This window comes from Zonotrichia albicollis, chromosome 1, assembly GCF_047830755.1.
Source record: "Zonotrichia albicollis isolate bZonAlb1 chromosome 1, bZonAlb1.hap1, whole genome shotgun sequence".
Taxonomy (NCBI): domain Eukaryota; kingdom Metazoa; phylum Chordata; class Aves; order Passeriformes; family Passerellidae; genus Zonotrichia; species Zonotrichia albicollis.
In genome coordinates this window covers 93,452,045-93,477,465 of record NC_133819.1, presented here as the reverse complement: position 1 = coordinate 93,477,465, position 25,421 = coordinate 93,452,045, and the positions used below count along the sequence as shown (strand labels likewise).

At 40.1% G+C, this 25,421-nt stretch overlaps 2 protein-coding genes across 5 annotated transcripts in view; one reads left to right on the top strand and one right to left on the bottom strand.

The window, feature by feature from the left end:
* Positions 1-11,866, top strand: part of LOC102063117 (uncharacterized) — a 28,622-nt gene extending 16,756 nt beyond the window's left edge. For both annotated transcript variants that reach the window (XM_005482984.3, XM_014264279.3), the window contains 10 exons: positions 1,061-1,197; positions 1,746-1,865; positions 2,401-2,431; positions 4,744-4,765; positions 5,301-5,325; positions 6,155-6,193; positions 7,295-7,396; positions 8,488-8,593; positions 9,004-9,903; positions 10,666-11,866. In XM_005482984.3, the coding sequence (XP_005483041.2) occupies positions 1,061-1,197; positions 1,746-1,865; positions 2,401-2,431; positions 4,744-4,765; positions 5,301-5,325; positions 6,155-6,193; positions 7,295-7,396; positions 8,488-8,593; positions 9,004-9,903; positions 10,666-10,721 (1,538 nt within the window). In that variant the 3' untranslated portion in view covers positions 10,722-11,866. The remainder of the gene's footprint in view (positions 1-1,060; positions 1,198-1,745; positions 1,866-2,400; positions 2,432-4,743; positions 4,766-5,300; positions 5,326-6,154; positions 6,194-7,294; positions 7,397-8,487; positions 8,594-9,003; positions 9,904-10,665) is intronic.
* Positions 11,867-14,378: 2,512 nt separating this feature from the next.
* Positions 14,379-24,062, bottom strand: PDCD6 (programmed cell death 6). 3 transcript variants are annotated; one of them, XM_014264281.3, is made up of 7 exons: positions 23,782-23,847; positions 20,836-20,897; positions 18,008-18,069; positions 17,794-17,838; positions 16,643-16,801; positions 15,855-15,964; positions 14,379-14,938 (listed from the first exon to the last, which is right to left on the bottom strand). In XM_014264281.3, the coding sequence occupies exons 3-7, from the start codon at positions 18,060-18,062 to the stop codon at positions 14,840-14,842; spliced, it is 468 nt and encodes a 155-aa protein (XP_014119756.1). In that variant the 5' UTR covers positions 18,063-18,069; positions 20,836-20,897; positions 23,782-23,847; the 3' UTR covers positions 14,379-14,839. The 3 variants fall into 3 exon arrangements, with proteins under 3 accessions (XP_014119756.1, XP_005482977.2, XP_014119755.1); XM_005482920.4 differs by lacking the exon at positions 18,008-18,069 and having other exon boundaries at positions 23,782-24,062; XM_014264280.3 differs by lacking the exon at positions 18,008-18,069 and having other exon boundaries at positions 16,649-16,801; positions 23,782-23,942.
* Between the last annotated feature and the right edge of the window lie 1,359 nt (positions 24,063-25,421).

Sequence of the window (25,421 nt, the reverse complement as noted above, 5' to 3'; positions counted from 1 at the left end):
CAGGGCAGTTGACCCAAACTGGCACAAAGGATATTCTGTACCATGAAAGGTTGTGCTCAGTAATCACAGTTGAGGTAAAGAAAGAAGAAGGGAGGAAGCAGAGTTTAACTTCCAAGGTGGCTGTTCAGAGACTGTGGGTGGGTATTGGTCTGCCTGTGGGGCAGTGAGCAATGGGTTTTTGCGTGTTAGTTGGTCTTGGGGATTTTTTACCCCTCTTTCCTTAACTTACTAAACTGTCTTTAAGTCCATGAGTTTTGTTGCTTTTGTTCTTCCCGTGTTCTCCCCACCCTGCTGAGGGGTGTGGATGTGAGTGAGCAAGCAGCTATGTGGTTCTTGGCTGCTGGCTGGGATCAATCCATCCAAATACAGAGTACTGGAAATTATGATGTAAGGGAACAGCTGCAGGATTTTCGTATTTGTTTTAAACTGCTTTTAAATTTATTATGTTCAAGCTTTTCAGAATAAAACTTTTCATGCTAGGTAAGACGCCTCAAACTTGAAGGTTTCTGAATACTTTAAAGGAACTGTCTCAGTAATTTCTAGGAAAAATGAAGAATATTCCCATTTTCATTCTTGTGATCCTTAAAAGTTTATGGAACATTTCCAGATTGTGAAAGATTCAGTTTTGTGAAGTGATTAATGTCTTTCCTACATCTGCTTTTACTCAGATACTGTCCAAATTGTCTTTGACTTAGGTATTTTAAATGCAGTTTTTAAATCTAGACATTTGTAGGGCATTTCCTATTCTCATTCTCTTTCTTAGTTTCTTGAAAAAATATCCCAGACAGGAGTAAAGATGCATTAAATATTTTTGATGAGCTTTGAAATCTGCCATAGATGGTGTCTTTCCTTTCATAATAAGATATTGGAAAGAGATAAATTTAGCTGATTGGGTAATAAGTCCATAGAAGTGTTGAAGTGATCCTGAAGGAGTGTCAAATTCTAAAAATGGAATAATTTCACATGTTAATTTTGAATTTGATGAGCAGCATTGTAAAGAATACATTAGTTTCAGTAATCTGTAGTAAAATAGAAATATTTGTAACTCCTGCTTTTACAGGTTTAGAACATGTGGTTGAAGTCAGATTTGAAGGAAGAAGAGAGCCACGCTACGAGTGCAGGCTGTGTGGGTGTAATTCAGAGGTGGCACCTATGATAGAACATCTTAGTGGATATAAACACAGAAGAGAATACATTGTGAGTAATTTTGATGCATTTTGATCAAAATTTCGTTATGATAATCCCGTAATTTTTTTTTCTAAATAATTAGATCATTTGAAGTTTAAACCCCCATATAATAAATTGCCAGTATAGTTGACTCTCTCTGGGTCAGGCCAACATGAGGAGCTCTGATGATATGGGCTGTTGAGGCAGTGCAGCCCAGGGCTGCCTGTCTGTTTCAGCTCCAAAATCTGTTCCTAAGTGTTTAGATTGCTTTCAGGATCAGGTTCCAAAAACAATGGGATTCTTTTTTATTCCACAGCAAGTCCATAGCATTGCTGGATTTGGTACAGAGGGTGTTTCCTTCTGGTAGCAAGCTTTGCATGGTATCCATTTTTTGTTTTGAAGACTACTTTAGTAACTTTAAATTTGAGTAGATATGTTGCAGAGAAGAAATTAGTTCATAATATTCAAATCAATGTTTACCAGTCTTTTGGAAGCTTGTCCAGAAGGTGAAATGTGTAAATTTTTTAATACTGTGATATATTTTGATATTAACCTTTTCAAGCTGGTTTTGTTTACAGTCTAAAGAATTTCCAGATAAAATAAAGAAAAAAACAAAAGATACAAAAGAATGCAAAGTCTCGTTTTTCAGACGAATAGCAGGAGAGCTGGAGAAGAGTGAAGGATTAAAAATGTATAAGGTAATTGGAAGTAAATGTAGAATATTTCTTCATGTGTCTTTTATCAGTGCATTTATGTTTAATAGAGTAGATTTTAAAAGTACTGCAGGCAAAGCCTCTTAAATTTTCTGTGTATTTCTAGGAAGGTAAATAGTGGGTAGAACTAAGGCTTACCTTTAGGTTGCCCTGAAAGATCCAGGGAGAAAACCAGTAGTATTGAAATTAATCTGAAAAAGGCGAAAGCTTTATATTTTTAAGGTTTCAAATGTTTTAAATTGAAAATTGCTCAGTCTGAATTCAGTGATTCAGAAATTTTATTACTTTAACTTCAATAATTTTTAATTTTTGCAACTTAATTTTTTTCAAATTTAAGCAATTTTTTTCTCAAATTTAATTTATATTTACAGAAATCTATATCTGTGTGTGAGGAATTTAATTCAATTTAATTATGTTGGCATAAATAAAAGTACTTGTTCTTTTCCTAAAGGCAGTTGCAGTAGATACTGTTATGAAATTTTAGTCAGAAAGTCTAATATGAACCTTTTTATATTTTTAGACGGAAGGTTACATAAGACCAGCTACCTCATGTAAGTGTGTGAATTTCTTGAATATAGTAGATTTGATGTAATTGATATTTGGCCTAATTTGACTTACTAGTTGAACTCAAAGGGTTTGACTGATGTAAAACATTCAACTTGTAACACCACAGAATGTTTTCAGAGATTTTTCTGGTTTTTGTGATTTTGAAGTGATGAAAGAAGGAAATTGCCAGACTTCCAGTCTTCTTTAGATTTTTTTAACTTCTTGGTTCCGGAAGTATTTTTGATAACTGCGGTAATTGCTCATCGAGGAAAGTAAAAAAGTGTGGAAAAGCGAGGAAAGTAAAAAAGTGTGGAAAAGTATCTTATCTCTGAATAAGCTGATAAGGTCTCCTCTACCTCATTTACATCATCAGAAGACTTATGCTAAATCACTGGTGAAAGTGGAAATTACCATTCTTTAGCAAATCCATTGGAACAAGTGATGGAAACCACAGCCACAAACATAAACCCAGCATCTTCCCTCATACAGGATGGCTGAGTTACATCTTTTGTTACTGTAGCTGTGCTGTAGATCCTTAATGATGCCAGTCTGGAGGAGTAACCTCCTTGCTACCTCTTGACCCTAGTGTTAATATCAGAAGGAAGGTGGGTTTGATTGAAGTGGGTGAAGGTTTCAAAGATCTACGGAACTGGTCAGCGTGAGTCCCGCTGTAGGAGCCTGCCACAGCAGGTTTTTTTTTTTTTTTCTTCTTTTTATTGGTCATTGGGGCTTCTGTGGCTTGTTCTTTTAAATGTTGGTCTGCAAAACAAGGTGACAAAAGTCTTTGATCTCTGTGTCTCTTGTGAAGAAGAGGGAGTGTGACCTGATAATTAGCTGAGTAATTCTCAGTTCAGAGTAAATTGACATCAGTCAAGTCAGCAGACTTCTGTAGAAGTGGAAGGCACAGTCAAATATCAATCTAGAACATGAAAAAGAGTGATCCCACCCAGTCCTACAGGATATGAAACTGAAAAAATGGACAAGAGGGAAGTTACCTGCAAAAGTGTTGTGACTTTCAGTATAAAGGTTTGCTCTGGTTAAGAAGTGAATTCCAAAAAAACCCCTTCTGGTTATTTAGAAGGAAATCGTGGTTACTGGGTTAGCAGCAGTAAGTAACTTTTGACTAGATCACATTGGCAGATGTCAAAACTCTTTTCTGTCAGTGAGGGTGAGTTTGGGGATATAATTAAGAAAGGCTGCTAATACACAGGTATGAGTGATGAAATGGACATAACAGCTCCATCAGCATGTGTTAAACTGTGTCAATGGGAACATGTCACAGACATTTTTCCATAGAAATCCTTTCTTTAAGATTGTGCATCTTCTGGGAAGCAAGGGCCCCAGAAGAAGAATGTAAACAATGATTATCAGCTGCTGTAGAATGCAATAAGATGCACCTGTGATTGGCTCATCTTTCATGTGTACAATTAGGGGCCAATCACAGCTCGGAGACAGATTCCCTAGACACAGAACTTTGTGATAAATTCTTTTCTATTCTATTCTTAGTTTAGCAAGCCTCTGCAACTTCTCTCCTTATTCTTTTTAGTATAGTTATAATGTATTATATATCATATATCAATAAATCCAGCCTTCTGATCAAGAAACAAAATTCTCGTCCTTCTCTCACCATGGAGACCTCCTCAAGTCGCTGTAATAGGAACTGGTTAGCATGGCAACACAAGGCTTTTGGCCTTGTCTTGTAGGGCCAAAGGTGTCACTTGTGCAGAGAATTATTACATGTCCTGTTGCTTATCCTGGAACACAATGCTTAAGAAGTGAGAAGTTATGTACCCTGCAGTAGCTGGTTCTCTGAAGCATAGGTACTGTTTTAGACTGCCTTGTTTTGATGAGCTTTCCCTCCCTCCCTCCTCATGCTTATACACTGATAGAGGTGAGATGATCACACATTCCAACCCCTATCACTTCTTGTTAGAAACTTAGCTATTGTATGTACAGCTTTTAGGTTCACTGGTATTTACTTGGAAAAAACCCACATGCAGACCTTGTAACTTTTTTTCATGGAGGAGACAGGCCCACCTCAGTTTATTCCATACAACCTTCTTGTGTGGGGTTCAGGTGCCTGAGCACAGGTGCTGTAGGGTCCCTGCAGAGCCTTCAGGGCACAGGTCTCCCACAGACTTTTCAGCAAGGATGCCTGCTGGTTTCTGAGATGGGTGTGTGTGCCATTTGCTGCTGAATCCTGCCCTTTGCAGAAACCACAGCCACTTCACAGCCAGTAACTGTTCTGTTTGTGTAATGTTGCAGAAATACAGTGCAAACCTTGTGATGTTGCTAATAATTCTTTTTTATTTTCTAGCCCCATTGAAGAAGAAATCAAGGTGAGAGTACTACCTGCACAGGAGAATCAAAACAGAAATTTTTAACCTGTTTTTCTGTAGCAAACATCATGACATATTGGAAAATATTTTATATTGTCTTTCCACTGTACTTACTCCTCTTCTGTAAATTGTTCCTTTTTGTCTGTGAGGAAGTAGCAGCTGTGGCTTTTGAAATACTGCACTCAAAAAGTAATTGCAATTAAAATTTCAAGCTGCTTCCATTCTATGTGGGATATCATTGGCTGAGTAAGTTTTGTAAACAGCTGTTTATATAGGAAGAAAAAGCCCAACTCACCATTATTTTAGTCATGTCCTTTAGCTGATTTGTAAAGAAGTTCATCTGCACTGCTGGTCTCTCTGAGAGTGACTCAGAATAAGGACCTTTACAGCATAGTTAAAACACTGTTATTTCTTAGAGAAAGATATCCAGTATTGGTAAGTGATAAAAATTTGGAAACTGAAATATTTTGAGTAAACGTAGTGTTTTAGTAATTTTTAGAATGCATCTTAATACTGTAATTTTTTTTCTTTTAAGGTGGGAAGATGATTATAAGCCAGAGGTATGTAGAGGCAGTGTGAACACAGGGGTTCACATAACCACAAGTTCTCATTTTGTAGCAGTTTCTTTATGCGTGTTTTTATTTTTTTCCTGGAAAATGCTTATTCTTTGGCTTCATTTAGTATTTTACTAATATTCTTGCAGAAGCAATTAACCTAATGAGTCAGAGTTTTGTGTTCATCACAGCAGAGGGGAAGAGAATACAGTACCTTAGCTCTCATAAATCCTCTTCAGAGCCACTGAGAGTCTCAGAGCCAGTGTCTCCAGGCCAGGACTCCCAGCCTGTGCTGCCGTCTCCCCTTCCCTGTTTTGTCCCTCTTCAGATCAAGACTATTCTATACTGAAAGTTTGGTTTAAATCTTAAAATATATCTAAAGATTTACAATCCCTTTTTCTAACTCAAAGGTGAAATTCCAAATGATCACTGAAATAGCTGTCCTGATTAGCTCTGGAGACAAACACTTGTTTTTATCTTGTGTGGCTGGTCAGGTACTATGCTAAATGCAGCTGAGCACTTGACTTTTTTAACATGATTTTGTTCCTGAGTGAGGAAAGGCTGGGGAAGATAGCTCCTGTAGGTGTGTGGCTTAGATGTGAAATGTGTTCTTCCTGGTATTGGAAGGAAAGCAGTTGTGTTTGTGTAGCTGCTACCAAACTGATACTGAAGATCTAATGTTACATGTTTATGGCTCTGACCTAAAATTATCTTTTCTTCGTGTTGACTTTTGTTGTTGGATAAAAGATTAAAATGTCTGTTCGGTACAAGATGATGCAACAACTGCTGTAAAATTCAGTCTTTTAATTTTTTTCCTTATTTTTCAATCCCACAGAATGATCCTGTTCGGAAACAGAAAGCTCTGGAGTTCTTGGTATGTACGTAAAATAATTATGATGAGAGTTGGGATGTTTCACCAGTACAATGCAGTGAATATTGTTTGAAAGAGCCTCTGATTACTGATCAAACTCATTTGACTGCAACATTGCAACATTAATTTCTATTTTAGTGGACTCTGCCCTCAAAAGTTCGTGCAGCTGTAGCTTAGCTCAAAGCAATTGGCTGGATTAAATGTGGCTCTCCCCTTTGCTGAGGAGGAGGAGCCACCCTGACAAACAGTGTTAATTAGCAGCACTGATGGTGATTAAGTGCTGCTGGCTGCCCATATCTAATGGGATTGTTGATAATGCTCAGCAAGAGGAGCCAGTCTGGTCTGGCTGCCAGAGAGAGCACAGCTGCTGGTCTTGGAGTGATTGGGAAAAGTTTATCAGTTCTGTTGCTGCTGACAGTGGCATAGTAAGCCTCATTTTGTCTTTTGGGTTTATGAAAATATCTGACTTTTACTCTGGGAAAGTAATGTCCTGTGCCCAAGGCAATTGGAAGGTTTCATTTGAGTTCGAATTGTGTTTACACTCCAAAATCAGAAGTAGAATGTTTTGAAATGAGTGCTTCATGTCTTCCACACTGTGGTTACTTGTTACTTCAGAAAGAGAGAGAAAAAGCAAGTCTTAAGGGATAATCAGTAAACTACAAAAAAACTTGGTAGTTAATTGACTTTTATGTACAGGAATCACAGCTATTCCTTACAAAAGACTGCCTATATTCTTTTAACTTACTGTAATCACTTATAAATTCATTTACTTAGTAATCAGCCTGAAGCTTATTTTTTATTCAATTTTCTACACAGATAATATAAATTTAGGACTTGTGCCATTCTCTGTCTGCAACAAAATTTTTATGGACTTGACAGTACAGGAGTGGCGCAGAAATCCAAGTTTATGTTTTACCTTTTATCAGGCCATAATTATGCTCCCAATTTTATTTTTTGATATTTTTGTATACATTTATCATATATGCCATATGTTAACCAATAGTATAAATTTGGTTATACAAAAATCAAAGGGTAACTTTGATCTGTTTGTGTATTTGACCCTCTGGCATCCTAATGACCAGTTCTAACCGTGTTTTTCGACAGGAGACTTTTCACATCACCTCAGACTCAGAAGCAACACTTATTGTTCGCATTACACAGGAACTCATGGAGGCTTTGAAGGCCTTTTGTGAAAAGAAAGCAGCAGTAAGTAACTTAATCTTGTCCAGAATTGTTTTACTATTGGGAGGAAAGGAGTGGTTAAACTCATTGTATTAACACCCTGCCAACCTGTAGCAGTTCAGGCATGGTCAAAACCTCCAGTTAAATGTACTTCAATTTTCTTCTTTTACAATTTTTAAGTAACAAAGATATTAATTACATAGCACATTTCTCTTAGTATTCCATCATCATGTATCTGTTTTGGCTTTTTTTGTGTGTGTGTTCTGTTCTGGGCAACATTTTGCTTCTCAATGACAGGTTGTCATCCTTTTTGTGGTGGTCCCTTGCTTGTTAGCTTTTGTTCTAAGATCATTGAGGCTTTAAGTGTCACCCAAATGTGCCACTTTTTTCTTTTGTGGTGCTGTGGGTAGGCCTGTCTTTCTCATAACTTGTAGCTTTGCTCTCAGTTGGGAGTTTTAATCTGTTAAGATTAAGGTAGGCAAGATGTTCTTGACTGTCTGTTGGTCCTTACAAGCCTCGATAGCTTCTTTGCAAAGAGGCTGACTACCCATGGAAAAAGAAATCTGAAGAAGGACCAGAATCTGTGAAGGAATTATTAATCACTCTGGCAGCTACTGGTTCACAAAATTCAGGATGTATTTTTTTCTGAAAGCTGTTTCAGACTGTTTTCTCAATTCTATATTCCATGTCAGGTGAGCTGCAGTAACTATCTCTGTGCAAATGCTGCCACCAGCACCAGTTAAATGTTGTTTCTGTTGCTTCATCTCTCAGCTGGGCTTTCCATTCTGCATTCCCCAGATGGAGGCAGGATTTGCATATGCAGCAGTTTTATATTTTGGCCCGGTGATGATAAGAGAGATGAGGCAATAAATTTGAAACAGGAGACATTGTCTTCATCAGAGACCTCCTTCTGTTCTCCAGGAAAGTATCTCTTCAAATAACACTGGAGAATAGTGGTGCAATGTGGTAACAACACACCCCTCACATGCACTTTGCTATCACTTAAAATTGTACTTTGCTAACTTTCTATGGGAAATTTGTTGCTTTTTAGAATTTGTAAACTTCTTAAATTCTTGCATTTGCAAACAGACATTCTGACCTTTTGCTTTACCTAGGATAACTACACCAACAGTTTAGGCCCACTGGTGCCAGTACCACAAGATGAATTTCCAGAAAGGCAAAGCATCCCAGAACACTATGGGCCAGATGTAGAATACAAAGGTAGTTTATTTTTTTTTCCTACTAGTTTGTTTACTCTGGAGCCTGTGCAGATTGTGAAAATTTACTTTTATGGTCAGCCAGTGTACTTCTTAGCTGGTGTATTGTGTGTCTGTGCCCTCTGAGTCAGTTCAGGATATAATTTTCTGGAGCTTTAACGATTTAACTGTCTGAAAACATCCCTGTCTCACTGAACAGTGTTATAGCAGTTAAGGTCATGGAAATTCAAGCACTAACCCTTCCTGATCTATTTACCATTAGAATTTTTGGGTAAAAAAATGCAAAACTCAGTTAAGACATGAAGGCAAGAAATGGGAGAAGAACAGAAGTACACATCATAAAATCTCAAAGTAGTTGTGTTTGCAGCTGGTATTTTAATATTTTGCTGACTTAAGTACCCTTTATTTATTCAGGAAGTTCTGACTGGAATCAAGGGGTTTTTTCTCAGTATGAAGAGTATTCTGAAGATGCTTCTTTTGCTCCTGCTCACCCCAACAGTTACCAAGCAGATGATGGATCATCCTCCTGTCATCTGACACCTGACAACTTTGCAAGTGTGTCTCTGCTCAGGGACTCTCCTGCTGTTGAGCCTGACATTCCTGCCAGTGGTGTCAGCCAATGGCTGAGACAGCTCAGGAACGCTGCGCCCTCCATGAATTTGGCTCCTGGGGCCTCTTCATACCAGAGCAGCCCAGTGAAGGAATACTCAGCAGAATACATATCCAGTGATGTGCAAGGAAATGAGCTCTGTGATAACAGACTCTCATTTGGCAGAGAAAATACAAAATGGAGCAATCAACAAGTGTGTACCAAAGCAGGGCATATAAGTGACCAAGAATTATCCTATCTCAATTATTCTGCCTCATATCCTTCATCTGGAAGATACTTTACAAATTATACTTCACAAAACTATTCCTCTTACAAGAACTATGAGTCTGTTAATACTTGTACATCTTCTGCAATTTCTACTGTTTCAGGAAGAGGTGGATCCAGGTGGCACCAGGACACTAGGTGGAATGAGTGGAAGGAGGACTACAGGTGTTACGAGGATTCCAGCTGGAAGCAGGAATCTAGGTGTCAAGAATTCAGGTATCAGAAATCAGGCTACCAGAGAGACTGGAGTTCACATCAGGACTCATTTTCTGCCAGTGGTTCGTACCAAGATCACCATCAGTTCAGAAGCTCAGAAGAGATGTTTGATGGAGCTGATGTTGGTCTTGCTCCCAACACTGTGAACAAACTCCTAGGGAAGGATGTGCCTACAATGACCAGGATGCTCAAGCAGTTGGCTCCGTATCACCCAGCACTTCAAAGTAAGATGGTGATGAGTTTCCATCATGTGAAATGAGTTACTGTAACATAAGCAGGAGACTGCAGGTTGCAGCGATGGGGTGAGCTGTTCAGGGGAGTTGAGCTCATTTTGCTCACATCTGTATCAGCTGAAGAAAGGCATTGTTGCTTCTCTGAGGACACCATGCCTCTTGGCAACTAGATGGAGCAGTGAGTGGGAGGAGGTTTTGATAGTGCAAAAATTTCCTGAATTGGAAGGTTTGTCCTTGGTCATGTTTCTAACTGGCAGTTTGTATCATGAGTTGTACTGGTGGATTTGCAATGATGGGAGGGAAATGTATTGGCATAAAGAAAAAAATACTGGAATGCATGCAGAACCAAGCCTGGATGGCATTATAATAGATAATCCAAATGAATCAAAACCCATTGGGATAACAAGAGAAACATTTTCAAAGAGCTGGTTCATTAAGTGTCAATTCCTTTTTTCCAGTTACTGTAGAAATAGTCATTAATGTTGAGAATAGTGATACACTATTCAAAATGAGAGTTTCTCCTTTGGAAATAGATTATGAGAGGGACATAAAGAGAAGTGGGCATATGCTACTGCATAGCTGTCATTGGGCATGAGTTTGGACAAATGCAAACTATGCTTCTGGTACTAGAATTAGTTAATTAATTAGGTAGCTACTTAATGGTAAAACTTTCACATTCACATTCTCCGTGTTGTGTTATGGAAATATTATGAAATAGAAGTAACTCTAAATGTCTTTATTGCCCCTTTCCAGAAGTAAATATTCAGACATTCGTCAACGTGCTAATAGAAGCTAGAGAGAAAGATTAAGGAGCAACAGCTGGACTGGAAACAGATGAAGAGACTTGAGAATCTCCACCACTTGGCTTTCAGGAAAGAGACTGCATTTAACTGTGCTTGACTGGCTTGGGAGAGGTAAAGGGAGGTAGGGTTTAAGTTTTTAACATGTGAAATATAGCTGGAACATGAACTTGCACATAATGGGTGAACATACTATTTTGTTTAGGCTTTTTTGTAATGTATTTGTTATATCTTAGTATCTTTCAGAAAAAAAAGATCTTTTGTTATTTTTTGAAAATGTGTTAAAATTACTCTGTCAGCAAAAAGCTAATGATCCTTTTAATACCCTTCTCAATTCAGAAGAGAAAGAAAGGTTTACTTTTATGCTACCTACTTAGGAAGAATATTAATTCAAAATACAAGTTTACTTTTCTTCACACAAATGTAAGGCCAGTTCCATTAATTTGAGGCATTATAATTAGCATATTTTTAGAAATTGATACACTACATTTCTGTTTAGACAAAGAAAGGAGAATGTCACAGCATAGGTATTCTCTCTATGTTAATGTGATGCTATATGAGGAAAATATAATCTCTACTAGAGGACTGGTATGTAACAGGGCATATCAGTTTGCAGAGTAAGAAATGGTGAGAAATACATGCAAATTTTTAAATAATGTTGTTCAAAATGAAATAATTATAAATTATCCTAAAAACTCATTTGGTGGATGAACCCATGCTAAAATAAAAATTCTTGATTCTTTGTACTGGCAAAAGCATATTAAGAAATAGTAGAACCCATAAGGCAATCAGATAAAATAACATGAAAAAATAAACAAAATGTTGTACTAACTGAGTAGTACTTACCAGTTCATGAGGTGTATCAGAGCCACATGCTCATGAGTGCCTGGCTTTAGGTATCTGCTCTATGTAATTAAAACCAGCTTACATGGAGCTGAAGAAAAGAAGTAAAGTGAGACAGTTTACTCCTGAGTGTCTGTTTTCCTTTTCACTGCTGCATTGTGAACTATCATTTTTCTTCTCACCCATGCTGGAACTGTGTCTCTGTGCATTAAATACTGGTGCTGAAGCAGGGTTAGTCTTCATGAGCTGTCATAAAACATTTTGGATCTTGTTATGTAAATTTTAATAAAAACTCAATTCCAAATAATTTATTATTGAGCATAAGTAAACTCAATTCCCTAAAATTTTCCTTCTGTCATTACTTTGTTTCTGCATCTGAAAAGATCTGCTTTCCTTTTTCGTTCCTGTTCACTGTGTTTCGTTCCTGTTCACTGCTCATACTTACTGAAGTGTTGGAGTGGTTTGTAACATCACACACCTCATAGTTGTGCCATACACCTCCATGCACTGAATTACATACTCAAGCTTCTTGCTGAAAGGGGAAAATTGTTTTTTCTACCACAGGTGTCTGCCAGAGTTTTGATTTACAAGTCTGTAGGATTGATTTGTCATTATATCTACATTTAAAAATTACCAGAAGTTATTTACACAAATGTTACTAGCATCGTTTTTTTCCTCACAGAAAGTGTAGTGCAACTAAAATTCTGGAACTGTAGAAAAAAATGTTGCTAGGAAATATTACTGCTGCAACTCTGTTAATTCAAGTTAAGACCTTTTCATTTGAGGTTGTTGCAGGGAACTCTTTTCCTCATTTCTCACTCCCTTTTGGATTTTACTGCCATCACTGTATACCCCAGTGACACACAGTAGCTGGATGAGCTCCACCCAGATTAGATGCTTTTTGCACCTACAGGTTCTGTAATTTTTCCTTCTGGGCAACAGTTACTGTCCTTCCTTTGTTGTTGTGCAGAGTCCTGCATTGGGGAAACAGTTCTTGCTGTTGGAGTTGGAGTAGTAAGACAGCATTGATTTGCTAAAGCTTTCCTGAACTGTAGAGTGCTGAGTGCTTCTTACTGCCAAGAAAGCCCTTTGCCATATCTTGCTCCTAAGTAGTACAGAATTGGAGCAGAACTCTGTCTGGACTCCACCTCACCAAGTGGCTCCTGCCAGCCTGCAGAGCAGCACCGGATGCCTGGCACCATCAGCACCACTGCAGCTGCATCACAGGCCTTGGCATGGAGGCAGTAGTTCTCAGAATGCACCTGAGCCCTTGGAGCAAATTTCCAATTTCCTTAGAAAGCCAGTCACACAAACCCAGACTGGAACATGTCTTGGACTGGAAATAAATGGTCCGCTTTTAGTCAGTTTCTTGGTGTGTGGTGTACCTGCCTTTCACATTTTTAGAAGTGTGTTTCCCAGTGGGACAAGAGTTGTTCCAGTCCAGAGCCACCTTGATGATTCTCTGCATTAGTGATGCTTCTTTAGGAAGGGCTGGAGTCAGCTGTTCTGCACCAAGGGCAGTGAAATACAACAAGGTCAGCTGGACACGGAGGCATCTTTCAGGGCAGACAACTTGGCAAGTTTCTCAAATTGCAGTTTTTTAGTTTGTACCATGGACTTACTCCTCAAAACAGTTCCCAGAATTACTGGATTTTATCTGGATGTATGATCCAGAGGGGCAGCTTCCTTAGTGGAAAGAAACAGGGGAGCTCTTTTGAGCCCAGAAATTCTCAAAAGAATTCTCTTGTTTTGTTTCTGGAGAGAGCATATATAGTTATTATCTCAGCCTTCCAGGGAGGGAAGGTTCAAAGAGTAACTGGTGGAAGTATTTTTCCCTTGTTTTCTTCAAGGTAAGTAACTTTCACAGCTGTTGGATGAGGTGGTTTCTGACACTGGTTGTTACTCCTATCTCTCTCCTCACCCAAAACCAATTCCTTGCCTTTTGGGTGAGGACACCCAGAGTGCTTTGGGCCATCTCCTTGTTTCAGGGTGCTTATGCTCTGGGGTCCATAGGTTTTCCCCCACATACTTGACACCAGAAGAGTGTTCAGTGTTGCTGAGCTGTCATTGAGGCTCTGCGTATCACTTGACAAATAGTAGCAGCTTCTTCACATGACAAATGCTTTGTAACAGTTGCACAGTTGCCACTTTGCTGCCTTCAGCCTGACACCAGACACTCTAATGTGGGTGAGACAGACTCAGAATCATCTGAGTTGGAAAGAGTCCACAAGAATCACTAAGTCCAGCTGTTCAGTGAATGGACCATACAGAGACTGAATGTGTGACCTTGGTGTTATTTGTACCATTCTGTGACCATCTGAGCCAATCTCAGGGTCACATGGAAGTAACATTGTAACTCTCGTTGTCTTTGTTTCCTCCAAGAGTTACTGCAAGAGATGGTTTGTGACAGTCATTACTTGTCTTGCTTGAGTTTTTCCACTCTCTCTCATTAGCTGTAAATGGTGAGATGTAGGGCAAAGTTACAAGAATGTCTGACTGTCAATTCAAGGCCACTTCAAATAAGTGCTTCAGCACAAAAAGGAAGACTTCTGATGTCAAATGAGACAACTAAGCAAAAAGAGCATATTCAGAGTCAGAGTTCATTTTTGAGGGGAACTTCTCAAGGGAGATGCAGTGTGACCTTTTTCACAGGTCAGAAGAAGTTGTATTTGAAGCCATCCCAAAGATACCCTGAAAGAAGGAGGCAGCTAGAAAATAAAATTTAAAAAGGCCATCCAAGTGGAGAGATCCTTGAACTGCAGAAAATGAGAATACAGAAATAAAATCACCATCCCCTTAAAGCTGTACAAAAGTGAAACAGACTGAAAGTTGACCTGGTATTTTTACTTAATTTTAAATTCTGTATTTAAAAATTAATACATTAAACTCTTATAAAAGTAAGGCACATGCAAAACATGTTGTGCAACTTCTGGCTTTCAACTGATATAAACTAACAAGCATGATTTTAATTTGGCATTTCTAAAGAGTCATTTTTCCCATGCAGGATATGTGTAAGAGGTAAGGATATGTGTAAGAGTTCAGCATTGTACTGGTTAAATCTAGATTCTGTGCTTTCTGTACTACAGTAAGCAGAGATGGTCATATCATACAATAATACAAAATAAAACCAACTCAAGTACAGATTCTGACAATGATTACCAACATACAAAATTTAAGAATGTGATGTTACATCCATTATAATACATAAATAATCTTATTCAGTAGAGGATGATTTGGCAACTCCAGTCTATGTAATGCCAGTGTGCAATTCCTGGTTATCCATGTCATACGATGCTGAAGACCATGGAAAGGTACTGCTCATAGGACACCTGGATCCAGCCATCCTGGTCAGTGTCGTATCGACGAAACACATCAGTCAGCCTCTGAGGAGGAGAGAACAAGTAATAAGAGACACTTTTGTTCTAGGGGAAGCTTCAGACTGCAACACACTCCTCTTGCCACCTGGGCTTTATGAACCCTTTCTGTTCATCCCCCCTGTAGCCATTTTACAGTCTTTATATATAAGACAGCTCACTGCAATAATAATGCAATACCTAAAGCTACCTTCTATATAGACCAGACAGCTTTTTATAACTGGCTTTAAAGCAGGGGAAAAAACAATGCAGTGTTTGAGTCATCTGGAAACAGAATCCAATGCATACCTTGTGCATATCTCGCCTTCTAGGCAAATATGCTTCATGTGCCATTGCCATCTGAGGTGTCTCTGTATAACCCCAGAGATGCCAGGCAGTACAAAGGACCAGAACAACTGCCAGCATGGTTTCATTAACATCAGCTGAGTGATTATTCCATTTAAAGCCCTTTTTAGCAGAGTTCAAGTCTACAACTAACCATAATTGCCTTGTATTACAAATGAATGCAAAGGTGACTGATGTGTCTAAATAAGAGAGATGTGACTTTTACAGGGAACTGCTTTCCCTCCATGTTCTCTCTCTCACTCTGTCACTGAAAGACTGGAAGGTTTTTTGTGTATTTTTACCATTACCCTTGCAAGATCAGCTCTGAAGTCTGTATTAAACTAACAGAGAGTGTCAAACACTGATACTATTTTACACTTTTTTGTCCCTCATCCATTGTATCAAATTTACCTGAGACACAAAGGAATTGCTAATGAAGACCAATACACAAAGATGTTTCTAGCACTTAGCATACACTTAATTCAAATGGCTTACTATAAATAAAACCAAGTTCTTATCCACTGTTAAAGTGAGAACCAGAAAAGCTTAAGAAAAGGCTTTTTTTTTTCCAACTGACATCAAAGTACATCTCTTTTCTTACCTGTAGAACAACACAGCACTGAATAAAATCATCAAAAGCAACTTGTCCTTTTCCTTGTCTGTCAAATTTCCGAATAAGGATATCATAGAACTGATCAGACAGTCGGTAACCTTGGAAAAAGAGAAATACTTTAGAAGGTTTCAATTACTGCAGTCCTTCTATAAAAAGAACAAGGTTGTTTAGCAGGCATGTGTAATAAAACCAGAAAACAGTAAGGAGTTACAATGACTATTTTTTGGTAAATATCTCTGTAAACTAAGATGCATGCAATAAAACCCATGCTCAATAATAATTATATACAGAGTCACATTAACTATAATTACAGATTAAGGTGACTGATTGAGGGAATGGTTTAGGGCTGCAGTTCAAGTCTTTCCAGGTGAAGTGACTGGAATGAAAGTTCCTTAGCCACCAGAATGCTCTCACAGCACGGACAGCTGGCCTTGTTTAAAAGGTGGCAAGTTCTATCAAGTACCCTGTTAGTTCAGACTTAGCCTGATACACTGGTAACCCTCAGAGCTTGTCACAGAGGAGACTGGAACTGGATGTGCCAGGACATGTATCAGGAACGTTTTCCTTTTCTCTATTTAAGAAAAGAGCTTTAAAAAACATGTGCCTTTGGCATGGACATTGTTAAAAGGTAGCCTGTGCCTAAAAGGAAAGCTGCCCTTCACCTACCTCATTTTTAGTGACATTTGTCAGAGCAGTACAGCTCTGCAACAGCACCAGTAAGCAGCTCATTCTATGACATAACCTAGTCATAAAAACTGTAATTACTAATGAATTACCAAAACCTGTTAGTGCTTGCTTTAGTTCATTTTTGTCAATCATTCCAGAATTGTCTCTGTCATACGTTCGAAAGACATTCTGCCAGTCTGTGATGTATTTCCAGACTCCTGTGAATTCATTGAAGTTCACACCCCCTTTGTTTTCTCTGTCAAACATGCCTGAAATAAAAAGTAAGAAACACATATAAAACCTTAGTCATACAACTCCTCAGCAAGATCTGCCAGGACTTTAGGTAGATATCAAGAGTGCTCTGTGGAAGGTACTGAAGGGAGAAAAGAAACTGCTAAAATGCAAGTGGTAATTTGCAAAGTCCTGCCAATAAAAAGCAGCAGTCATCCACTGAAGGAAAAAAAAATAAACCAAGATAAAAATACCAGAATAAATCACAGAATGTTTATTTTTCCTGGTTTTTCATTTTCAGTTCAAAAATACTGAGGGCTTGATTGATCATCCAGTAATAATCAAAATGGGCAGAGGGGTGGACTGTTCTTTTCCAGGGACACATTAAAACGTCTGACATAATTTCCAACAGTGCTGGGATATTCATCTGCATTTGATTTACTCATGGTGTTATCTTTACATGTCATCCAGCAATGGAACTCAGGCTGCTGCTGAACACTTATTGAGAACAAAGCAAAAAATGTAGTCCTTGGATTTCTGAACTGTGTGACAGAAAAGATTTGATTTATTGTGCTTGAATCTTCATCCTTCTGTTCTACCACCAGCACCTTCCACATTACTGGCAATTAGTTTAGACACTAACAGAATTCAAGCTTTGTAAAGGTTCTGTTTGGTATTTTTGGAGTAAAACATAGGCTTAAATTCAAGATAGGAAAAACTACTTCCCAAGACAACTTACATAATATCTTTTTAGAAAATTTAAGATAACAATCTCCTCATGCATAAATTACATTTATTATCTAATCAATTATGCAGTAACATTTTCTCAAGCTATTTTGACATGTGCACATGTGCGTATGCAAAGGGCATTCTCTATTAATCAAAAGGGAAAATAATTTAACTTACTGCTGGGCACTCTGAGGAAAAAACAACAAAACAGTGTAGCAATTGAGAGCATTCTCAATCAATCAGCTGAGCAGATCACAAAACATTATCTTAGGACTATGCCACATCACACAACTACACTCACCAAGAATTGATCTGACTGTTGCTGGATTAAATGGAGTCCATGTGCCTGAAACAGAAAGAATTACTTAGCTGAGAATCAAGAATTCCTCAGTGTTAAAAAAAAATGCAAAAAAACCAAACAAACAAATCCGTTAAGAATAGTGAATTCAGAGCTATGTGACATGGAACAGGCATATTAAAAAAAACAAGGCTGCTTGGAAGTAAGAAAGTCTCACCATTCAGAGATGACTTCAGAGCAGTGCTTCCCAAATACCACACAGAAATCAGCATTTTAAGGCTGCAACAAAAAAAATTTTAACAAACCTTGGAAGATCTTAGAAGGACTTTTTCATCCCAGGCTGTCAGGAAGTATTGGACAAAAATCAAGATCTAAACTGAAGTACCTCTTTTCTACTGACAGGAGCAGAAGTGTTCTAAATTGTAACTCAATCAAGGCCTCATATCTGTTCCTCAGTAAAAACCCATCTGCTCATTTCCCTTTGACAGGACTACTCCAGGGCATTTCGCTTCTGACAGAAGGAGTTCCCAACATGGCATAACCACACATTGCAGTTTAGAGTAGTTCAGTACAAATCCCACCTAATCCACTGCTAAAACAATTACGTGTTAGTTTGAATTAGTATTTTTAGACCAAGAAATGATGCTGCTTGAAAAGGCCTGAGCAGTAATCATCTGGAGAGCAGCTCTGTACTTCTCTGAGTATTTAGAGTTCATTATGAAACTGTTTTCACTGGGTTGAGAGCATTCCCAAGCCTAGGAAGCATTAAGCTTTAAACAAAAGAATCCCGTGCCTCATCTAGCATTTCACCATGGATTCTCCAGAGCCTGTGAAGGCACCAGGAGCAGAGGCAGCACATAATGAACTGGCTGTGGCTGCCCGCAGGAGCCGAGGGCACAGCAGAGGCGCTCCCAGGGCTGGGTCAGGTGACCGCAAATCCCGGCAGAAGGGCCGGGCTGGGATTCTCGGGATCCGGCCCTTGGCTTTGCTGGGTCACGGCAGTGATGTAACTCACAGGCAGGCCCTGAGACTACTGGCACTTAAAGAGAAAAGGAAAAATGGCTCTGAAAATGCTGAAGCAGTATTTTAGACAGAGAATTTCCATACCTTAGAGCTGTGTGTCTCCTCAAAAAATAAGAAATAATGGAATTAATAAGGTGCTAGGATTTAACACTGAACAGAATAAGAGGAAAAAGTGAAAATACAGTCTGAAAGTTAACTTATCTTGAAACATTCAAGTGATTCATAGAGCCACCACAGAACGAAATCTGAGCAACTCCAGAGGCGAAGAACTGTACTGATTTCACCCTGTTCCAATAAACAGTGCAGACTGTCCCTGTCTCTGCTCTCCTCACTCTAGTGTTAACTTCCCACAGCAGCACAGAAGAAAACAAGAAAGAAGCAAAGGATTTTATTGTGCAAACAGACAAAGTGATGATCAGCCCCTCCCACGTAAGCACACTGTTATCTGCATAAACTTCACAGGCTGAAAATGTCAAATTGTCAAAACCACACTGAACTTCAAATGTCAATGAGCACATTGTAGAATTTTTTAATGTTTTAGAAATAAACACATAACATTATTTTAACCCATGTTAAATTGCAGGACAGCCATGGACAAACAACCATTAGAGGATATACTTTGAAAATAATATAGTGAATTGTTAGTGACTTTGGTGTACAAGATCTAGAATCTCTTGGAATGCAGGAAGCTTACAGTTCTGCAAATATTTTGTCTAACACTTGGCATTCTTCATAACTGCAAAGCACTGAAACTGCTAATCTACACTGTAAACAAGGAAAGAAAAGAGCTCAGATATTCATCACTGCCTATTACCCTTATATTCACTCATATGAGGAGATATTTAAAATACACAAAATTAAAAATGGTAGCTTCATATGAGAAAATATTTAAAATATATGAAATTTAAAACAGCAGGTAAAATTTAAAATGACAGTTTCTCACAGTTCTAAACAGCACTGCAATCTAAATGAAAATGGTGACTTAATTCAACTTAGTTTTTGCTAAAGATTTTATTCAAAATTTTAATTATGCATCAGTTCTGACAGCCACAACACATTGCTTTTAATTTATCAGATACATCATTAAACAAATATTCTAGTACATACAGTTCAGTTACAAGACTGCAGTTTTACTGAACACAACCTTATAAACTTATTTCAAGTCAGGCAATCACTGACAAAAATGGGCCCTTCAGGCAGAGCCAGTGTGTGCTGCAGCTCACAACATCAGTTTAAGCCCTTCCCAGTCACAAAGCACAGGAAGGATAAAGGAATAAACTCTGGGAGAAGGGGAACTTGGAATGGACTCAAAGGTGGACAAACAGCCTGAATATGCCATTTTTTCAGATTTCCAAACAGAAAAAAACCCCACAGAGTACAACCCTACCCATCCTGAGTCATGGGAAGAAAGCAAAAATAGGCTACTGGAAAAATGTTTTATTTTTTGTTTCCATTAGTTATTTGACAATACCCTAGTTTCTTTCAGTATTACAATAAGGAAATGACTACTAGGAAGTTTTAATACTAGAGTGCATCTTTCTACTCTGTTAGGAAAAACCCCAAACATAGTTTATTTCCTGCACCATACTGTATGAAAAATAAATTATGTGCAATGAAAAGGCTGGTTGTAAACAGCTTTGCCCAGGTTATACACTGGTTCTGGTTAAAAAAAACAAAGGTTCAGTAGTGATGAGCAAGGAATATATGAATCCTATTTATGATTTCTAGGAAGCAGAGCTGGGAAAAAAAATAAAGGGATGTGCACGCCCTCATTCCTCAGAATACAGACCAGTAATGGTTAAAACAGATACTCAGTTTGGAACAAACAAACAAAAAATCACAAGGATTGTTCATTTTTTCCCTTTCCAGCCTTTTGCTGTAGATCAAATAGTAATTAGTGAGTGGCAGGAACACCTCCTACCCCCTTCCATACAAAGAATCACAGCATCAAGTAACCACTCTCACAACAAATTTATCATGAAGTTTACCATGAACTACCTCACTGCTCATTCACAGACTTACCATTGGATAGTGCCTGCTGAAGTTCATTATCACATATTATTCCACTCCTGTCTTTATCAACTCTGGGAAAAGAAAAACAAAACAAAACCAAACCAGGTAGTAAGCTTTAAATGGCTGAAATGAACAGCTTCCACTTACTGAAGACTTTGACATTTTGCTTCTTACTGACCAGATGAGATTATTATTTTCCTGAAAAGTCTCTGGAACATGATAAAAGCTCCAAAGAAAACTACAAGACTTATGAGTGAAGAGACACACAGAAACACTGACAATGAAACAGTCTGGGCTTGCTCTCCACAAGGAAGTATTTTTATTTATTTCTGTTTCAGAGACTGCAGAGCACCATGCTGGTTAAATCCACGAAATGCCTAATGCCTCAGTAGTGAGCTATCTGTTTCACAAACCGGAGCAACAGGTTTGTCACCCAGCCTCTCTCACATGCTGGCAGTGGAGAGTAAGTCACTAATGTGACCAAAGTACTCAGAGATTCAATCGCTTGCAGGAGTTCACAGGGGTTCAAAGAGGTAAAAAGCACAGGCAGGTTCCAGCTTCCACTGAGCCTTCACAGTCCATGGTCTTAATGATTCAAGTTCTATGCCAAAATTAATGAATTAAGTACTTTCTGCCCAAATAAAGAATGATCATGGCTTCTTTAGAAGGCTATCTGAAAGTGGTGGGGACTTCATTTCATACAAGGATGTTCCCCTTGGAATGACAGTTTCATTTCCCCTCAGTTACTACCCCAACCAGAGTCCCACTCAGCTGACCCCTGTTCACAGAAGCTGATTTTCTTTTCCTTTAGTTCTTGCTGTCTTTTTCTAAACACTTTCAGTTCATTCTATTGCTTCCTTCCTCATCTCCAAGAATTATGTAACATGCATGCAACACTAAAATTGCAAGCATAAATTGCAAAGACTTCAATTACAAATAGATATTCCCCTTTATAATCTCTGTTTCTCTTCTTAGTATTGTGAACATTTTTTACCTTTTATGAGCTGTTACCAAGTCCTAAGCTGATATTTTCATGAAAATGCATTATGACCTACTTATCTTGCTCCTGAGCATCATCAGTCAGCACACTCCTTTTATAAATAAAATTATGCAAAATTAGAATGGGTTTTCCTCATGGACTTCAGGTTTCTGCTCTGGATTGCACCTGACACATGGGGATCACAGGGATCATGATCTGGCCCTGACAGGCTGATACAGCCCAGTCATTCAGGACTGCAAGGTGCCCCTGCAAACATTCACAGGCCTCAGCTACTGCAGGAATCAGCAAACATCACCTGATCTCTTTCCACAGAGCCAGAGAACCACAGAATGGTTTGGGTTGAAAGGCACCTAAAAGATCACCAAGTTGCAATCCCCTGGCTGTGGGCAGGGACACCTTCAGTTACACCAGACGGCTCAGAGCTCCATCCAGCCTGGCCTTAAACACTTCCAGGGATGGGGCAGCCACAGCTTCTCTGGGCAACCAGTTCCAGTGCCTCACCACGCCCACAGTGTAAAACCTCTTCCCACCATCCAATCTAAACCTACTCTCTTTCCCCAGCTGCTCCTGAACAGATTACACAAAGATCCCAGGAGAGCTCCATCTGTCCGTGCGGTGCATGACCACACACACACCCTTCAGTCAGTTTTCCATCCACTGAAGAATGCTTCCATTCATTCCACCTTTACTGAATTTCTTCAAGGGCCCTTTGATAGTGTTGGGAGTATTTTTGGAAAGCATACAGATTGTATGAATTGCTCCAATTCCAGTCATCATATCCCTATCCAATCCTTACCAAACACAGTCCAGGATTTATACAGCAGTCTGGCAGAAAGAATATTTTCAAAGGCCATACAACTCTCCTGACTAATTACATTATTTAAAATATTTTTACTGATTTTCCTGGTGCAGAAGCCAGATTGCTGATCTGTTTCTGGACCCTTTAAAAAGAGAAACAGCTTCATGCATGCCTCTGCTGAGTCCTCAGAGGAAGTTGTTTTATGGCAGGCTGGGTAGGTAAGCTGCTGCATTCCTGAGTCACTCTGTAAATATCAGCCAGTTTTAGAAACTTAGTACTCTTTGTCTGCTGCTTAACCTCTTCTTGCTGCTGCTTGTGTCAGAAGATCTGTCTTGACTCATCTCTCATAAAAATGGATCCAACGTAGGCACCTCCCCAGTTTCCCCAACAAGACATAGTTGGGAAATCTCCTTTGGCTTCCTCACTGATAGGATCTTGCCAGTGTGTTTGTTTAGCACAAGCTGCTAACTCCCTTGCAGGTCCCTCTGTTCCAGGAGAATTCAAGAGAGGACTTCACAGAATCCCTTAGCTTGGAAAAGACCGCTGAGATCATCAAGTCCAACCTGTGACCCAACACCACCGTGTCAGCCAGACCATGGCACTGAGTGCCACGTCCCGTCCTTCCTCAAACACCCCAGGGACGGTGACACCACCACCTCCCTGGGCAGCCCGTTCCAATGTCCAACCACCCGTGCTGAGAAGAAATTCTCCCCGATATCCAACCTAAACGTCCCCTGGTGCAGCTATGTCTTGTCATTGGTAGCTTTGAAGTCTCCCATTACCATTTATCCGATTCCTTTTTACAAGCCTTCCCTGTGCTGCTACGCTGATCCTCCACACCTATCTATCCTTCCTGCAACATCAGGTTAAAAATTACTTCAGCGCTTTCAAGGTTACCGTCCCACCCATCCCCTTTCCCCTCGCTGTAAGTAAGACACAGCCACATTCACTCCTCCCCAGCCCTTCCCTGCAGATTCTCCCACGGGGAATGCACCGCGCTGCCCACAGCGCTGCCCCGGCAGCCAAACCGCGCGCGGGATGCGCCGGGCCGGTGCCCGGACTCGCTCGCGCAGCCCCCGACCCGCTTCCGGTAGCTGCCCGTGCCCGCTGCCCGCGGGGCTCGCTGCCCGCGGCCCGGCGGTGGCGGCCGGCTCACCTCTGGAAGACGCTCCACAGGAAGGAGGGGTCGGGCAGGGCGCCGGGGGCGCCGCCGCCGTTGGGCCGCTGCTGGTACCCCGCCGCCATGGCCCCGCGCGCGCCCGCCCCGCGCGCCGCCGACACGGGCCGCCTCTGACGCTGCGCGCCCGTGGCGTCACTGCGCGCCCCGCCCCGGCGCGCGGAGGGGATTCCCGAGCTGAGCCGGGAGCCGCGGCGCTGGAGGGGGAGGCACCGGGACAGGGAGGCGCCGGGAGAGGGAGCCATCGAGGCGGGGCTGCGGCACGGCCTCGGCGCGGCGCGCGGGGAGCCGCGCCCGGGGAGTGGCGCACCCACCGCGCGCGAGCCGCCACCCTCCCTCACGAAGGTTCCGGCGAGGGCAGGAGCCGTCCCTGTGAGCGACCGCTCCCCACCGAGGGGAGCCGGAGGGGAAGGAGCCCAAGTTTGACATCCAAGAGTTGTCTCTGCACCATCGCTGAGAGGAAGAAGGGATACAGAGGGAAACAAAGCCCGCTGATCAGATTCCCTTACACAAAGTGAGGATTAAAGCACACAGGGAAAGAATTTTAGGGACAGGACGGAATTACCGTACAAGCCAAATTGGCATCACCTCGCTAATCTTTAACTGAATTCTTTACTGAGCGCTGAACAAAACCCACTGTGAAAAATGCATGTATTATATGACTGGCTTTTCGCAAATATTAAAATGAATGTTATATGTGTTGTGTTAGAAAGAAATGCTGTATTAATTCTCCTAAGTACTGTGTTAAATATAGTTTTAGGATATAAAATTTGTTAAAATAAGAACTACGTTAGTGGGTTTTTTTTAAAGCAAGGAATGAGGCACTTGAACCAGATAGCAGCCACAGGACACCTAAATCTTTCAGGGAAACGAATTTATTGCCTTCTTATCAGAAGAAACTAACTTCTTCCCATCTTGAAGGCGCTGTTAGGATTAGAAGGAAGAAGTTGACAATGACCAGACAAAATCCTGTGTTTGAATGGAATTTATGCATCATGTATGAAGTGTATGAATATGCTATTGTTCTTAAGGGTTAATCCTTTGTTAACGGGGGTCCTTTTTCAGGCTCGTGATGCCCAGGAAAAGGTACCCGGACATCTGTAATTCTGTTTTTATTGTCTCAGATTGTCCTAATTCAATTTGTCCAAATTGTTATTACTCTAATTGTGTTACTATTTTTATAACCATTTTATTACTATTAAACTTTTAAAATTTTAAAAACAAGTGATTGGCGTTTTTCACACCTCTAAAAAACAGTTAAGTTCCCCTCCCTGTACCTACAATTTCCAGGCAATTCTAGACTCCATGGGACCCAAGGAGCTCGTGCACTGAAATCCCTCAAGCACAGCGATACTAAGATGATGCTCTACTGAGCCATCTCTGGGGACACTGTCCTTGTCACTGCAGGAAGTCACAGTCTCAGCTCTATCCTTTATCCAAATTACCAACCTGTGCACAGGTCTTCAGGGATACAGAGGAGCTGGAGACAGGGCTGGAATGGCACAAGGCCTGCGTGGCCAAAGGTGTTAGGTAGACGAACTCCAGAATGTTGAATTAAAACAATGTAGGTACATGTTTTCCTTGTGCTTACCTCTGACAGCTCTGGTCAGGTACTAAGA